Genomic DNA, 18,299 nt, shown 5'->3' with positions numbered 1-18,299 from the left:
GAATCTGAGAAGTGATCCTTTATGAAAGGAAGCTCGAACAAAGAGACGAAAACTTTTGATTACTTAAAGACTTTAAATGCGCGTTGAAAATTTGTACACTTTACATCGTAAGCAAATTTGCGAATAAACCACGTACGATTACAGAAATTACAGTCATAATACATATGCATAAAAACTGATGTTAAAATGGGTTTTAACCAGCATGTTATGGCCTATAAATTATTGTTTGACTTAGACCATGGAGCTGAAGTGCTTTGACGTAAAAGAAATTGATCGTCATAACTCGTGAATGAATAAGTTCTTCTAACGCAGTGCGCGATCTCTGAAGTTATACATGTAATGCAATATCTCCTCAATTTTGTAAGAATACCTGGTATACTGAAACGTAAGTGATGAATTCATTAGTAGATTTCTCAAAAAACTTAATATTTTTCTGTACATTTAATGCGCTAGTAACTATTCAGATTAACTACCAAACCCTTGCAAAATACGGACTTTTGACTGTGCATTTCGGTTGCAATACCTAATTTATCTACTCACCTTAACATTTAATTAAAGCTGACACTGAATCGCTACGTAAACATCTGTCGAGCGTAAAGTTTGTAAAGAAATGTCAAATACAGTTCAATTACTAGGTCATTCGTACCACAAGTTTTCAAAACAAATATTTCTCTACATGCAAAATAACCTAATTTTTTTTTTATATTTTGTTTTAGCTTGAACTCATGTTTTTCTTATAAATATCAAAATATGAAAATCGTAGCTAGGATACAAAAACTAAATCTAATTTTTACAAACATGATGTTTACAAAAACGAACTGTTGTTAGACACCTGATCCAGTTCTACCTTATAACCTTAAATTGACACTGAAAAAGCATGGAAATCATGACTATGAACAGAGACGCCTGTCAAAATAGCGACTATTAAATCAAATTTATACATTTGTGGGATACAAAACACCTTTGATTTTGCAAGCTAAGTGTAGTACATGTTGCCTTATGTCATCAAAAGTTATATACACAGTAAAATTTGAATAACCGTGGAACCGAGTTTACTGATATTGTATGCCAAAATAGAGTCAAAAGGATAGACTGTAGCCGCGTGCGTAGATATATATTTGCGTCGCCACACCCTATTCGTGAATATTATGAAAAAACGTAAGGATCTATGTTTGAACAACAAACAATCTACTAAATCTGTGATATTATTTTTCGACATACCGGCAGAAGATTAGTAACACCGTCAACAACATTCTCTTCTAGGGCATCTGCACCTAGCATCCCTCTTGCCATTGTCCTGAGGAGCATACTGCAGAATATTTCTGTTGCAAGGATTCCTCCGAAATATCAGTTCCCGCCTTTGACCACGAGGCATTGCGATGATAAATCAAAACATGTAAATAGTTTTGACGTTACCGACGGTGTAGCTAGCAAAATGTGAGAGAACTGCACGAGATTATTGGTATTTATATTATATCGACTGGGTACCAGTGTCAATAGGAACCAGTTCAGATCAGCCAAGTGTAACAATATCGATGACACGTTTATCTACGAAAACAGACGACAATTTAATAAACTAGCAGACGGTAATTAACGAGCAACAATTTGAGAAAAAATAAATTAAATTATTTTAATTCTAAAATAATTTCCATTATCAAACTTTAACACAATGACAAAGGACATTAGGAGGAAATGTTGCTTAAAGGACCCATAACTCTCCACTGCTTTCTGAATTATTTCTCTTCATTCTATTTACTCATAGCTTTTTTGTCTGGAGCATAATTCCAAGACTATTAAAAGGAATTTGGTAATCATCACATAAAGGCCATTTACAGGAAGTGCAGTTCTGTAAGAGTACATTCTCAAAATGCTTGTTTGTTGTGTTTACCACATGACCTTCTCCATTGTTCTGTTTGCCATAAAACACCTGTACTAGCTGCATGATTGGTTTATTTTAATTTGATTAAATTATTTAATTCAAGCAATCCCAACTTTAGCCCAGTCTGCTCTTCATATCCTTGTTCAAGCTGGTAACCAGTTATTAACTTAACTCCCAAGTTTTCATTGATGCACATTTTGGTTTGTTACTTGTTTTTTGATTGGATAGGAACTGCAAAATGTAGTGTCACTTAGTTCTTAGTTGTTCAGCGTGTCACACTGACATTTTAAGTAGTTGTAAAGAACTAGAACAAAGGAAATTGGATTTTTTTATAAGAAATTTATGGAACATTTAATCACATGGAGTAACTTCTAATTATAGTTACAGAAATCAAATAGACCCTTTTGGGGTCTATTCCAAAGTGAATGTGTGACTTTTTCATTGGACTTTGTGAAAAAACATGTGGTGCAATATTTATATTTTGGCATAGTAATATTCATTTCAACCTGTAAAGTCTTGAGGTTTCAAATATGCTCATGTCATAATGGCCACAGGTCTGCAAAAAGGAGTAAAAATTGATTACAAAGTTATGAATGGGCAAGGGCTTTCACTAGAAGACGGAAAATTCGGGTTAACAGTGATCCCAACTATGATCATGTTTCTGATGACACGAGAAGGGACTCAGTTTTCTCACCAGTAAAACAAAATGCGTCAAAATCAAACGCATCGTCATCAGAGGATGATGACTCGGACGATCAAAAAATTAAAAAAACTACAACGTGAATTTGTTGTTGATATAAATATAAGTAGCATGAATATTCTTTACTCTTGTAGGATTATCAGATTAGTGATGGCGAGGACGAGAAAGATTCAGATATCAAAGACCTTGAATTCAGACTTTCCCATAATCTACAACAACTACAGGTAAATAGAATTCAGACTTTCTCATTATCTACAACAACTACAGGTAAATAGAATTCAGACTATACCATACTTTGCAACAATTACTGGAAAACAGAAAACTAGTATCTTGATAGGAATCGCAAAAATAGAGCATAATGTCAGATTGAGTGTGAAAATTTTTAATTATTTTGTTTTACAATATAATTGTCCTTTCAGATATCAAAAGTTTCTAGATAGTCCTCAGTATTGCCAGTTTTACTAAATGAAATGTCTGAACTGCTGAAGACAAGCATCCTGGGAAGTGTAATTGTTTTGTATGTGCCCATCACATGTGTCCTTTCAAATGGATGTTCCTTCACATATAGTCAAGCTTTGTTCAGTTCAAACATTGACCTTCATTCAAACTCATTGTCAAGTTCCAGCAAAATCTCTGTATAATGTTTGATGGCTCGAATTAGTGGTTACTCAAACAAATTTTGCCAGTCCCGTTGAGTTCAAGGGAATAAAGTTTGACTGTAGCTTTTATTAATTTTTCACAGGAAACATCAAATGAAAGTCGAAGTTTCACATTGAGGGATATCAACCTGTTGAAGATCATTTTATGTAGCGGCCTTTATCCACAAGCTGCTATAGCAGACGACTGTAACACATTCAAGGCTAATTCTGAGCAAGCCTTCCATACCAAGGTAATTTATCAGAATGAAAGTTAACCAGTCTCTTATAATGTACAGTTGTGAACCAGCTATTATTGTAAAAATGTTGATTAAAGTGGTTCAGTTTTTGAAGATGAAATACCAGATCCTAAACCTTCCTTGTATCAGAGCAGTATCTTAAAGTATTGATCCCCTTCAGTGATGGCATTAGTTTTTTCAGTTTTACACTGACAATTGATCCATTGCAACACAGTAAAAATCTCCTTTTAACTTTATTTTTGTGAAATGATAAGTTGCCAGTTATAACCATACATTGTTTCTTGTTCTGCAAAGAATGATGTACTTTAAATTTACAGGAAGTAGTTTATTTAATTACAAACAAAATCATCGGAAAGGTTATATCCTATTAATTAAGATAACAATTTTATATCAGAGATTATCCTTTGAAATACTAATTTAACTAATGTGTTTTTATAGTGCAGAGAGTTACCAAACATTTTTAGCTCACCAGAGCCAAAGGCTCAGGGTGAGCTATTAGGATGGGTCACCGTCTGGCGTCCGTCGTCCGTCCGTAAACTTTTTACTTTAAATGACATCTCCTCATAAACCAGTTGGCCAATTTCATCCAAACTTCACAGGAATGTTCCTTGGGTGAAGTTCTACAAAAATTGTTCAAAGAATTGAATTCCATGCAGAACTCTGGTTGCCATGGCAACTGAAAGGAAAAACTTTAAAAATCTTCTTCTCAAAAACCAGAAGCGCTAGAGCTTAGATATTTTGTGTGAAGCATTGCCTAGTGGACCCCTACCAAGTTTGTTCAAATCATGACCCCGGGGTCAAAATTGACCCCGCCCCAGAGGTCACTTGATTTTACATAGGAAAATCTTAAAAAATCTTCTTCTCAAAAACCAGGAGCCCTAGAGCTTAGATATTTCACATGTAGCATTGTCTAATGGACCTCTACTAAAGTTGTTCAAATCATGACTCCGGGGTCAAAATTGACCCCGCCCCAGGGGTCACTTGATTTTACATAGGAAAATCTTCAAAAATTTTCTCAAAATAAACCAGAAGGCCTAGAGCTTAGATATTTCACATGTAGCATTGCCTAGTGGACCTCTACAAAATTTGTTCATATCATGACCCCCGGGGTCAAAATTGACCCCGCCCCAGAGGTCACTTGATTTAAACATAGGTAAATCTTCAAAATTTTCTTAAAAAAAACCAGAGGGCCTAGAGCTTAGATATTTGACATGTAGCATTGCCTAGTGGACCTCTACAAAATTTGTTCAAATCATGAACCCCGGGGTCAAAATTTACCCCGCCCCAGGGGTCACTTGATTTTACATAGGAAAATCTTCAAAAAATTTCTAAAAATAAACCAGAAGGCCTAGATCTTAGATATTTGACATGTGGCATTTCCTAGTAGACTTCTACAAAATTTGTTCAAATCATGACCCCCAGGGTCAAATTGACCCCGCCCCATGGGGTTACTTGATTGTACATAGAAAAATCTTCAAAATTTTCTAAAAAAAACCCAGAAGGCCTAGAGCTTAGATATTTGACATGAAGCATTGCCTAGGGGACCTCTACAAAAGTTGTTCAAATCTTGACCCCCAGGGTCAAATTGACCAAGCCCCAGGGGTTACTTGATTGTACTAAGGGAAATCTTCATAAATTTGCTAAAAATAAACCAGAAGGCCTAGATGTTAGATATTTGATATGTAACATTGCCTAGTAGACTGCTACAAACTTTGTTCAAATCATGACCCTCGGGGTAAAATTGGCCGCGCCCCAGGGGTTACTTGATTGTACATAGGAAAATCTTCCAAAAAATTTCTAAAAATCATCAGTTTGACATTTGAAACATTTAGCTCATATTACTCTGGTGAGCGATCCAGGGTCATCATGACCCTCTTGTTGTATATTATTTTATTCCAGAGTAAACCATTTGTATTACTACATCCAACCGGTGTATTTTCCTACAAACCTGAATTACTTCATCCCAAGCAAGACTCCGAGCCTGGCAAACATAACCCAGCAGATCTTAAAGGGCTTCTCAGCAATAAACATGAACTTCTTACATTTGTGTAAGTATTACTTGTAATCATAATACTGAGGCCTCTTTCCACTCAAAGGTTTGGGTACCTCCAGTCAGGCCTGGGATATTTCAGCACTGGTCCTGATTTCAGGCTTTTGGCTGCCAGAAAATTTCCTTATGTGGCTCTATGGAAAAAGGTCATTTCAGGCTTAAGAAAGGTTTTCAGTTTCTGATTTTTTTAACAGACTCCCAGGCCTGCTTCTTTAAGTAGAGCTGAAGGCCATAGAGAGGGGAATTTTCTATGGAGTGGATATATCTCCCCTCTCCTCCACCCAGCTTTTGATTCATATAGGAAAAGTGTATGATCTAGGTATGATAACTTAATGTTGTAACTTGACTTACATTTTCTAGAAGTAAGTAGTCTTTGCCAGCATATCAACCAAGTAGACAAATGTGTTTCAGGCTTAATCTTGCTGTAAATCGTCTCATTTCACTGGCAGAATTTGTGAACTCTAAAGTTTTTCTGTGTAAAATAAATCAGAATTTTATTTGTTCATTGTGATAATGTTTCTATGTTCATAGCATTCTGAGTTCAGTCTTTAGAAAGAATTATTTATAGATTTTACTAACTATCACATCAGCAGTCTTTAGGTGCCTTTTGTCTCCTTGTATTTGGAGTTGATATTGTTTAATTTTCTTGTCTTTTGGGATCATGGAGATCATGACATTGTAAGGTTATTATATAATTGAGGCCAGATAAAAGCAGTGCTAGGAATTTTAATGGGTGCATGTTTCATTTCCTGTTATAGACAGATAGACAGATTCAGTCTAACTGAGTCTGTATATTTTGCTTGGTTGCATTCTGTGTTTTCCAGAGTATCTTGATATAGAGTTCATTTTACTTCAAAATATTATTGGTATTACTTTCATTATTGTTCAGTAAGCATTTTAGATACAGACATATATTGGTATCCATTTATAAATATGATTTCTATAGCTTCGAAAATCAATATTTCAAAAAGTGATTTATATGACTGTTACATGGATATACAAAACAGAACAGTGGACAGATTGTTAAAGCTTTTTTTCTTTTTTTTTAGCTGAGATTTCTATCTGTTTCAGTTCTATTCTGGAGACAAACAAGCCATATCTCATCAATACAATGAGGGTACCAGCACTTCAGACTGTAACTCTGTTTTCTAATAACATAGACACAAACAGTAATTGTACACGGTATGTAAAAATGCAGGGTACCAGACAAATAATTCTTGTGTGTAGCTCAATGGATAACATGCTGATTTCAAAAACATTGTAATCAACTAAAAATGCCTCAATGTGCTCACTGCTTTGGGTTTTGAGCCTTGTTTTAGTGTTAAATGCAAGAAAACCATCCAGCTGGCTTCCAGAACGTTACTGGATCTACCCAGGTGTTTACTTTTATGTGAAATAATGGTCAGAAGGGCACCTTCGGTCTTTCTTCACCAAATAAAGTTGAAAAAAAGATTGCCTAAATTTCATTCTTTGCACATAGACACTTTCTACTTTTGGCAACATAAAGGAACATGAATAACATGATGACAGATTTGTTGGTGGTTACTTCAGTAATGATAACTTCACAATCAGTAAAACCCAAACAAAATTACAAGGTACATGTATCTTAGGTGAACACAACGCTTGGTGATCATACCAGCTGTAGATTAAAGGCAGGGCTGTTAACCACTCAACCACCAAGTTCCCTTTCGGGCACATTGTTTGATTCTGTCCAACAGAAATATTTACAATGGTGTCTAAGTTTATATGTTTGTTCTGTTGACAGTGACCACGACTGCTAATACACAGAATCTGCACAGTGTTTGATTATGAGCTAAAAGACGAGTAGGATAGAAATAAAATTTGAATCATTAATTGAAAACATTCTAATAAACATATTAGGTGGAAGTTAAAATACATTGTAAATGTTGACAGAGTCTGAGCATAAAATATGCTGTATTGATTACAGGCTAATATGTGATGGTTGGTTAGAGATTACAGTTCCTGACGAGGAATCAGCAGAACAAGTCATGTCCAGTGTGATACAGCTGAGAGCAACCTGGCAAAACCTGCTCAAACTCAGACTGGAAGGTAAACATTGTTTTTAGCTCACCTGTCACAAAGTGACAAGGTGAGCTTTTGTGATCGCGCAGTGTCCGTCGTCCGTCCGTCCGTAAACTTTTTGCTTGTGACCACTCTAGAGGTCACATTTTTCATGGGATCTTTATGAAAATTGGTCAGAATGTTCATCTTGATGATATCTAGGTCAAGTTCGAAACTGGGTCATGTGCGGTCAAAAACTAGGTCAGTAGGTCTAAAAATAGAAAAACCTTGTGACCACTCTAGAGGTCACATTTTTCATGGGATCTTCATGAAAGTTGGTCAGAATGTTCATCTTGATGATATCTAGGTCAAGTTCTAAAATGGGTCACGTGCGGTCAAAAACTAGGTCAGTAGGTCTAAAAATAAAAAAAACCTTGTGACCCTCTAGAGGTCACATTTTTTCATGGGATCCTTCATGGAAAATTGGTCAGATGTTCATCTTGTGATATCGAGGTCAAGTTCGAAACTGGGTCAACGTGTGGTCAAAAACTAGGTCAGTAGGTCCTAAAAAAAAAAAACCTTGTGACCCACTTAGAGGTCACATTTTCATGGGATCTTCATGAAAGTTGGTCAGAATGTTCATCTTGATAATATCTGGTCAAGTTCGAAACTGGGTCACGTGCGGTCAAAAACTAGGTCAGTAGGTCTAAAAATAGAAAAACCCTTGTGACCACTCTAGGGTCACATTTTTCATGGGTTCTTCATGAAAGTTGGTCAGAATGTTCATCTTGATGATATCTAGGTCAAGTTCGAAACTGGGTCCATGTGCGGTCAAAAACTAGGTCGTAGGTCTAAAAATAGAAAAAACCTTGTGACCACTCTAGAGGTCACATTTTTCATGGGATTTTCCCTGAAAGTTGGTCAGAATGTTCATCTTGATGATATCTAGGTCAAGTTCGAAACTGGGTCACGTGCAGTCAAAACTAGGCCCGTAGGTCTAAAAATAGAAAAAAACCTTGTGACCACTTTAGAGGTCACATTTTTCATGGGATCTTTATGAAAGTTGGTCAGAATGTTCATCTTGATGATATCTAGGTCAGGTTCGAAACGGGGTCACGTGGGTCAAAAACTAGGTCAGTGGGTTTCTAAAAATAGAAAAACCTTGTGACCACTCTAGAGGTCACATTTTTCATGGGACCCTTCATAAAAGTTGGTCAAAATGTTCATCTTGATGATATCTAGGTCAAGTTCGAACGGGGTTTCACGTGCGGTCAAAAACTAGGTCAGTAGGTTCAAAAATAAAAAAAAACCTTGTGACCGCTCTAGAGGTCACATTTTTTCATGGGATCTTTATGAAATTTGGTCAGAATGTTCATCTTGATGATATCGAGGTCAAGTTCAAAAACTGGGTCACGTGTGGTCATAAACTAGGTCAGTAGGTCTAAAAATAGAAAAACCTTGTGACCACTCTAGAGGTCACATTTTCAGGGGATCTTCATGAAAGTTGGTCAGAATGTTCATCTTGATAATATCTAGGTCAAGTTCGAAACGGGTCACGTGGGGTCAAAAACTAGGTCAGTAGGTCTAAAAATAGAAAACCTTGTGACCACTCTAGAGGTCACATTTTTCATGGGATCTTCATGAAAGTTGGTCAGAATGTTCATCTTGATGATATCTAGGTCAAGTTCGAAACTGGGTCAGGGTGCGGTCAAAAACTAGGTCAGTAGGTCTAAAAATAGAAAAAACCTTGTGACCACTCTAGAGGTCACATTTTTCATGGGATCTTCATGAAAGTTGGTCAGAATGTTCATCTTGATGATATCTAGGTCAAGTTCGAAACTGGGGTCACGTGCAGTCAAAAACTAGGTCAGTAGGTCTAAAAATAGAAAAAACCTTGTGACCACTCTAGAGGTCACATTTTTCATGGGATCTTCATTGAAAATTGGTCAGAATGTTCATCTTGATGATATCGAGGTCAAGTTCAAAAACTGGGTCACGTGTGGTCAAAAATAGGTCAGTAGGTCTAAAAATAGAAAAACCTTGTGACCACTCTAGAGGTCACATTTTTCTTTGGGATCTTCATGAAAGTTGGGTCAGGATGTTCATCTTGATAATATCTAGGTTCAAGTTCGAAACTGGGTCACGTGCGGTCAAAAACTAGGGTCATTTAGGTCTAAAAATTAGAAAAACCTTGTTGACACTCTAGAGGTCACATTTTTCATGGGATCTTCATGAAAGTTGGTCAGAATGTTCATCTTGATGATATCTAGGTCAAGTTCGAAACTGGGTCATGTGCGGTCAAAAAACTAGGTCAGTGGGGTCTAAAAATAGAAAAACCTTGTGACCACTCTAGAGGTCACATTTTTCATGGGATCTTCATGAAAGTTGGTCAGAATGTTCTCTTGATGATATCTAGGTCAAGTTCGAAACTGGGTCACGTGCAGTCAAAAACTAGGTCAGTAGGTCTAAAAAATAGAAAAACCTTGTGACCACTTTAGAGGTCCATTTTTTCATGGGATCTTTATGAAAGTTGGTAAAGAATGTTCATCTTGATGATATCTAGGTCAGGTTCGAAAAACTGGGTCACGTGCGGTCAAAAACTAGGTCAGTAGGTCTAAAAATAGAAAAACCTTGTGACCACTCTAGAGGTCACATTTTTCATGGGATCTTCAGAAAGTTGGTCAGAAATGTTCATCTTGTGATTTTCTAGGTCAAGTTCGAAACGGGGTCAACGTGCGGTCAAAACTAGGTCAGTAGGTTCAAAAATAGAAAAACCTTGTGACCGCTCTAGAGGTCACATTTTCATGGGATCTTTATGAAATTTGGTCAGAATGTTCATCTTGATGATATCGGGTCAAGTTCAAAAAACTGGGTCACGTGTGGTCAAAAACTAGGTCAGTAGGTCTAAAATAGAAAAACCTTGTGCCACTCTAGAGGTCACATTTTTCATGGGATTCTTCATGAAAGTTGGTCAGAATGTTCATCTTGATAATTTCTAGGTCAAGTTCGAAACTGGGTCAGTGCGGTCAAAAACTAGGTCAGTAGGTCTAAAATAGAAAAACCTTGTGACCACTCTAGAGGTCACATTTTTCATGGGATCTTCATGAAAGTTGGTCAGAATGTTCATCTTGATGATATCTAGGTCAAGTTCGAAACTGGGTCATGTGCGGTCAAAACTAGGTCAGTAGGTCTAAAAATGGGAAAAACCTTGTGACCACTCTAGAGGTCACATTTTTCATGGGATCTTCATGAAAGTTGGTCAGAATGTTCATCTTGATGATATCTAGGTCAAGTTCGAAAGGGTCACGTGCAGTCAAAAACTAGGTCAGTAGGTCTAAAAATAGAAAACCTTGTGACCTCTCTAGAGGTCACATTTTTCATGGGATCTTTATGAAAGTTGGTCAGAATGTTCATTTTGATGATATCTAGGTCAAGTTCGAAACTGGGTCACGTGCGGTCAAAAACTGGGTCAGTAGGTCTAAAAAATAGAAAAACCTTGTGACCGCTTAGAGGTCACTTTTTTTCATGGGATCTTCATGAAAGTTGGTCAGAATGTTCATCTTGATGAAAATCTAGGTCAAGTTTGAAACTGGGTCAGTGCAGTCAAAAACTAGGTCAGTAGGTTCAAAAATAGAAAAACCTTGTGACCGCTCTAGAGGTCACATTTTTCATGGGATCTTTATGAAAGTTGGTCAGAATGTTCATTTTTGATGATATCTAGGTCAATTTCCCGAAACTGGGTCACGTGCCTTCAAAGCTGGGGTCAGTAGGTCTAAAAATAGAAAAACCTTGTGACCACTCTAGAGGTCACATTTTTCATGGGATCTTCTTTGAAAGTTGGTCAGAATGTTCATCTTGATGATATCTAGGTCAAGTTCGAAACTGGGTCACGTGCCTTCAAAAACTAGGTCAGTAGGTCTAAAAATAGAAAAACCTTGTGACCACTCTAGAGGTCACATTTTTCATGGGATCTTCATGAAAGTGGTCAGAATGTTCATCTTGATGATTTCTAGGTCAAGTTCGAAACTGGGTTACGTGCGGTCAAAAAATTTAGGTCAGTAGGTCTAAAATAGAAAAACCTTGTGACCACTCTAGAGGTCACATTTTTCATGGGAATCTTTATGAAATTTGGTCAGAATGTTCATCTTGATGATATCTGGTCAAGTTCGAAACTGGGTCACGTGCCTTCAAAAACTAGGTCAGTAGGTCTAAAAATAGAAAACCTTGTGACCTCTCTAGAGGCCATATTTTCAAAAGATCTTCATGAAAATTGGTCAGAACATTCACCTTGATGATATTGGTCAGATTCGAAACTCGGTCACGTGCCATCAAAAACTAGGTCGTAGGTCAAATAATAAAAAAACCCTTGTGACCTCTCTAAAGGCCATATTTTTCATGGGATCTGTATAAAAGTTGGTCTGAATGTTCATTTTGATGATATCTAGGTCAAGTTCGAAACTGGGTCACGTGCTGTCAAAAACTAGGTCAGTAGGTCTAAAAAATAGAAAAAAAAACGTTTGTCATACTTAAAACTGGGTCATGTGGGAAGAGGTGAGCGATTCAGGACCATCATGGTCCTCTTGTTTGTATAGTTAGTATGTCAGTGCATTGTTATATATAATTGATGGAGGTTATAATTTTGCGGATAAATCATGATGGTCAAGTCTGCTTTTTAGCTCACCTGTCACAAAGTGACAAGGTGAGCTTTTGTGATCGCGCGGTGTCCGTCGTCCGTCCGTGCGTCCGTAAACTTTTGCTTGTGACCACTCTAGAGGTCACATTTTTCATGGGATCTTTATGAAAGTTGGTCAGAATGTTCATCTTGATGATATCTAGGTCAAGTTCGAAACTGGGTCACGTGGGGTTAAAAACTAGGTCAGTAGATCTAAAAAATGAAAAACCTGTGACCTCTCTAGGGCCATATTTTTATTGAGATCTTCATGAATATTGGTCAGAATGTTCACCTTGATTGATATCTAGGTCAGGTTCGAAACTGGGTCATGTGGGGTCAAAAACTAGGTCAGTAGATCTAAAATAGAAAACCTTGTGACCTCTCTAGTGGCCATATTTCACAATGGATCTTCATAAAAATTGGTCAGAATGTTCACCTTGTGATATCTAGGTCAAGTTCAAAAACTGGGTCCATGTGCGGTCAAAAAACTAGGTCGTAGGTCTAAAAATAGGAAAAACCTTGTGACCTCTCTAGAGGCGATATTTTTCAATGGATTTCATAAAAAATTGGTCAGAATGTTTACCTTGAAGATATCTAGGTCAAGTTCGAAACTGGGTCACGGGGGGTTTAAAAAACTAGGTCAGTACATCTAAAAATAGAAAAACCTTGTGACCTCTCTAGAGGCCATATTTTTCATGAGATCTTCATGAGTATTGGTCAGAATGTTCATCTTGATGTATCTAAGTCAGATTCAAAAAACTGGGTCACGTGGATCAAAAAACTAGGTCAGTAGGTCTAAAAATAGAAAAAACCTTGTGACCTCTCTAGAGGCCATATTTCTCAATGGATCTTCATGAAAATTGGTGAGAATGTTCAGCTTGATGATATCTAGGTCAGGTTCGTAACTGGGTCATGTGGGGTCAAAAAACTAGGTCAGTAGGTCGAAAAATCGAAAATCTTGTGACCTCTCTAGAGGCCATATTTTTCACGAGATCTTCATAAAAATTGGTGAGAATGTTCACCTTGATGATATCTAGGTCAAGTTTAAAAGTGGGTCACGTGCCTTCAAAAACTAGGTCATTAGGTCAAATAATAGAAAAACCTTGTGACCTCTCTAGAGGCCATATTTTTCAATGGATCTTCATGAAAATTGGTCAGAATTTTTTATCTTGATGATATCTAGGTCACATGTGCTCAAAAACTAGGTCACTATGTCAAATAATAGAAATAACGATGTCATACTCAGTTGAACACTGGGTCATGTGGAGATAGGTGAGCGATTCAGGTCCTCTTGTTTTAGAATATGTCAGGCTAATAAATTGTAAAATATTGAAAATTGAAGAACTATAGGCAAGTATCACTTAGCAACATGACAAAACAGAATCCTCAGAAAAGTCTAGAAATGATCATTGAAATATGTCGTGGATATAGAAGTTTTGATTTGATATTTACTCCTGCATGACCCAAGGAATTAGTGTCCAACTACTTACAGTAAAAAATGACAAGTGAAATTGAATAAGAGATCAAACATATACCAAGGTACATTCTCGGTGCTAACAATTTGGTAAATGAAGAGATTGGGTATGAAAGCCTTCCACACTGTGTCAGTTAGTAGAAAAGTGAAGACATAAAGATTTTGATTGTTAATTTTTGTAAAAGTTTGAAAGATACCAAGTCTCATTTTTGCGGGCTTCCTTGGAAAATGAGGAGTTTGCTTGCAGTGCTGACATGTTTTGATGTGTTGACCCAAACCTTTGTACTATGCTGGCATTTTCCTACTTACAGCCTTTTGTGAATGACCAAAAGTTGCTTGCCTGTCAATATACGAAACCATTTCCAGAGGTCCAAAAGACCAAAGTCTATTCAATAAGCGTTTTATTACATGACATCATACATGATAGATATGTAAGATTGCTTATTTGATGTTTTTGGTTTTCTTTCAGACACATTCCTGTCAATGGAATCAGAAAGAAGAATAAGTCAAAGAGCGCGGAAACTTGAGAGAATGTTGGCGAGTAAACTGACAGAGTTCCTGAGTTCTGATGTAAGATATACGCTACGTAGAGTGCTGGCAGCTGAGATGAAAAATGTCTACATAAGAGCAGATAGATCAGGTAAAATTGTCTTGACATGTCATGAAATATTTAAGTACATGTCATCTTTTGAGTATTGTTTGAACTATCTGAAATTATTTGTTGACATTGCATCCAACTGGTAGCATCAACAATCTATGGATATTGCAATAAACATTGACAATATTAATTTTCCATTTATGCATTCCGCATTTCCAAGTTATGATAAGGTTTATTCTGGCCTTCAGGATTTGTTTTATCTCCAATATCAAGATCTGCTATCACTTATATAATTTTCTACAATTAAACCATCTTTTTGAAAATTATTTGCTGTAGTCACAAAAGATAACGTATTTAACCAGTATTTTAAGAAAATTGCAAAGGATATATTCCTTTCTTAAGGAAGAAGATTTGAAAATTTAAGTTTTAGTTCTGTAATACGATTTATAGGTGAAGAAATAAAAGATGTATTCCACACAAGCACAGAGAGCAAACCACACCCAACTAAAGGTGGACTTATCATCAATGAGTATCTCACACATGGATGGTAAATAACTACTTTTCAGACCTTTTTCTTTGGATTGGTGTTAACCCATACCATGCTGGACGCAGTTGGTTCTGCCTTTGCGACCAGTGAAGATCATGATCAGCCTGCACATCCATGCAGCCTGATCGTGATATACATTGATAGCTATTCAGCCAGTATCTTTTTGGTATGCATCCCTTTTAACAGATAATGGTACTGTCCAAATTGGCAGATAGAAAAGTTCATTATAGAAATTTAGCAGGTAAGGGATAAAATTCTTGCAAAGGCTTTTAGCAGTGCTAAAGGTTCAGAGGTTCAAATAAGTAGATCTTTTGAATCAATGGGAGCCTGTCCTGTTAGCTCATTGGGTAGAGTACATTCCTTTCATGAAGTTTGATCTCCAGGTGAGACAATGTTCTCTGTTACAAATTGACAGAAGACAATACTTTGAAGTCATTTGTCTTTACCGCTCTGATTCATGTGTAGAAGTTGTTGGTGACTTGCAGAGAAGAGGCTAGCTCTGGTAAAAGAAAAAAAACAAAACTGTATGTTAGCTGACAGTTTTTATGTAATACATGTAGTAATAGTGTTAAAAAAATAGAATTAGAGACCTTATCAAACAAAGGAACAAATCAGCCTCTTTTTGACACTTGAAGGTTGTTAGATATTTGCAGAAAGCAATTTTTGAAAATGAAAGAGCATAGTAGTATTTGAGTGCCACTATAATAGAGCTGAAACAGTGTTAGGTTTTTGTTAGATTAGAAACATTTTGAACTACATATACAAAGTTTAACACGATCTCAATTTTCAGGTGTGAAGTTGTCTTTATCTGCTAACTGAAATACAGAAAAAAATACATATATTTTGTAAAAATGATTTACATAATTTTCACCAATAAAGGAAACATCTGAAATATGTTAAATTTTCAGTCTGATAGATGATGGTACAGCCAGTGCTGTTGGAGAGTTTACGATGACCATGCAGCGACACTGGACTTGTCCTCGATGTGAGGTTTCCATGGTAGTCAGTATAGCAGAGAGACTGGAGCATGAGGCAATGTGTCAGGCTAGTAACATTACAGGTGAGATATGATTTACATCTATATAACTTGTCCTGGCTGTGACATTGCTATGGTAGTCAGCATAGCGCAAAGGCTGTAGCTGGAGGCAGTGCAACATATAAATACCTACACTGGACTTGTACTAGATATGATATTGCCATGTTTGTAAGCAAAGCATAGAGGCAATGTGTGACACCAGTGGCATTATATGTGAGATATGTGCTACGTCTACCTGACTTGTCTTAGATGTAATATCGCCTTGTTTGACAGTAGAGCAGAAAGGCTGGAGCATGAGGCAATGTGTCAGGCAAGTAACAGTATATGTGAGATATGTGTAACATATGCATTGCTTATCCTAGATGTGACATTGCCATGGTACAAAAGAAATGTCCTGTATGTGTATTCTACGGTTTTACATTCAGTTTATCATTGTAAAACACTTGTTTCTATTATATGGCAGTAAAAATGAAACAAATTTACAGGATAAAAATTACAATATATATTTCATATATTTGTGATTGTTCTACTATTTATAGCAACATATTTCATATATTTGTGGTTGTTCTACTATTTATAGCAACCCAGTCTGAGGATAAAGCAGACCAGGACGAGGAACGAGAGATGCAGATGAATCCTCTGAGAAAGTCGTACTATTGTGCACAATGTGAAAAACAGTTACAGCTCACAGTCACTGAAATACTCAGACATAAGAAGTCACACATAGATAACACTTGATGGATAAAGTTCTAGTTCTGCAGTTAAATACACATAAAGTTCTAGTTCTGCCATTGAACACCAAGAAGAAAACACTTGCTGGATAAAGTGTAGTTCTGCTATAGAGCACACATGGATTATACTAGGTGGATAAAGTTCTTGTTCAGCTATAGAACACACATGGATTATACTTGGTGGATAAAGTTTATGTTCTGCTATAGAACACACATAGATTATACTTAGTGGATAAAGTTCTTGCTCTGCTATAAAACATGTATTACACTTGATGGATACAGACATAAATAACACTTAGTGGATAAAGACAGATACCTTGATGGATAAGGACATTGAAACATTGATTGATAAACACATAGATACCAGGAACACTTTATCGATAGACATAGATACTGATAACACTTGATGGATAAAAGCATATAATATATATATACCTGTAATATTTGATGGATAAAGATATAGATACCAGTAACACTTGATGGATAAAGACGTAGATACCGGTAACACTTGGTGGATAAAGACATAGATACCAATAACACTTGGTGGATAAAGATATAGATACCAGTAACTCTTGATAGATAAAGACATAGATACCAGTAACACTTGGTGGATAAAGACATAGATACCGGTAACACTTGGTGGATAAAGCCATTGTTCTGCTGTAAAACACACATAGATAGCATCCAATGGATAAATTAAGAACATACACAGTGGCCCAGTGGTAACACTGTCAGACTAAGAAACCAGGGGTCTTCAGTTCAAGCCCCTACTCCTCCCGCTAAAAATCTAAAAATATCTTAACATTCATGCAATAAATAGTGAAGGAAATGTAACAGTGAATGAGTTACTCTTGAAAGAAGAATTTGGTTGTTAACCTTTAGCCTGCTGGCAGCAAATGATTCTGCCTTTGCGACCAGTGCAGACCAAGATCAGCCCGCACATCCGTGCAGTCTGATCTTGGTCTGCACTGTTCGCTATTCAGTCAATAAATTTTCATTGAACACCCCTTCAAATAATAAATAGTACTGCCCAAATTGAATGATGGACCAGTCCATTTTAGAAATTTAGCATGCTAAAGGTTAAAGAAAGAAGGTAAAAATGTGTGTAAATCTGGATTAGGAAATAGAGTAAGCATTGAAGGATAATCTTGTTAATGGAACTGCTGGTAAATTGCATGTTCTTGCATAGAAAAAGACAAAGTGAATTTCATCTTACAAATGAATACATTCTGATTTTTTGGTTCTGCATAGTATTACAGTTACATGTGTAGTGGTAGAAGTTGATTTTACATTCTAACACGATCCGCAGCAGTTGCTATATAAACATATAGCGAAATCGCCTATACATGAATCTACGATAAAATATAGCTCTTCCATTCCGCCCTACGATTGTAACACGACTGAGATTCTACTCTGCTTCCGTTATATACCGACTAAATACTCGACTTTTTCAGTGTTATGTAATAGTAATAAAAAGTACATCAAATTTTCTGAAACAAACAATATCTAACTGATGAATTTATTTGTTTATATTTTACCGTAAGAATATGTTTCAGCCCGGTAAGTTTCAACTTCCAACACCAGTGCATCTATGTCTGGTCGTGTGTGTAGTTTACAATTTCTGCGTTGTAGGCACCACAAATGTCAACTAGATTCTACTTTGACAGTAAATAAATTATAATTAATTTTCCAATC

The 18,299-nt window shown here is 36.5% G+C and overlaps 1 protein-coding gene across 2 annotated transcripts in view; it reads left to right on the top strand.

Moving 5' to 3' along the window:
• LOC123566451 (probable ATP-dependent RNA helicase DHX34) overlaps positions 1-17,781 on the top strand; it is an 83,646-nt gene extending 65,865 nt beyond the window's left edge. Inside the window, exons 18-27 of one of the 2 annotated variants that reach the window (XR_008372041.1) lie at positions 2,714-2,803; positions 3,322-3,468; positions 5,374-5,522; positions 6,596-6,706; positions 7,473-7,594; positions 14,162-14,332; positions 14,741-14,837; positions 15,746-15,897; positions 16,454-17,474; positions 17,684-17,781. Coding sequence is in view for 1 of the 2 variants with exons in the window: in XM_045360562.2 (XP_045216497.2) it covers positions 2,714-2,803; positions 3,322-3,468; positions 5,374-5,522; positions 6,596-6,706; positions 7,473-7,594; positions 14,162-14,332; positions 14,741-14,837; positions 15,746-15,897; positions 16,454-16,611 (1,197 nt within the window). In the remaining variant the exon portion in view is untranslated. Of the gene's footprint in view, positions 1-2,713; positions 2,804-3,321; positions 3,469-5,373; positions 5,523-6,595; positions 6,707-7,472; positions 7,595-14,161; positions 14,333-14,740; positions 14,838-15,745; positions 15,898-16,453 lie in introns of both variants that reach the window. The other variant, XM_045360562.2, reaches the window with a different exon arrangement.
• The last annotated feature ends 518 nt before the right edge of the window (positions 17,782-18,299 follow it).

This window comes from Mercenaria mercenaria, chromosome 8 (assembly GCF_021730395.1).
Source record: "Mercenaria mercenaria strain notata chromosome 8, MADL_Memer_1, whole genome shotgun sequence".
NCBI classification, from domain to species: Eukaryota; Metazoa; Mollusca; class Bivalvia; order Venerida; family Veneridae; genus Mercenaria; species Mercenaria mercenaria.
Note: the sequence above shows the minus strand (reverse complement) of the source record. Positions and strands in the feature narration are given on the sequence as shown.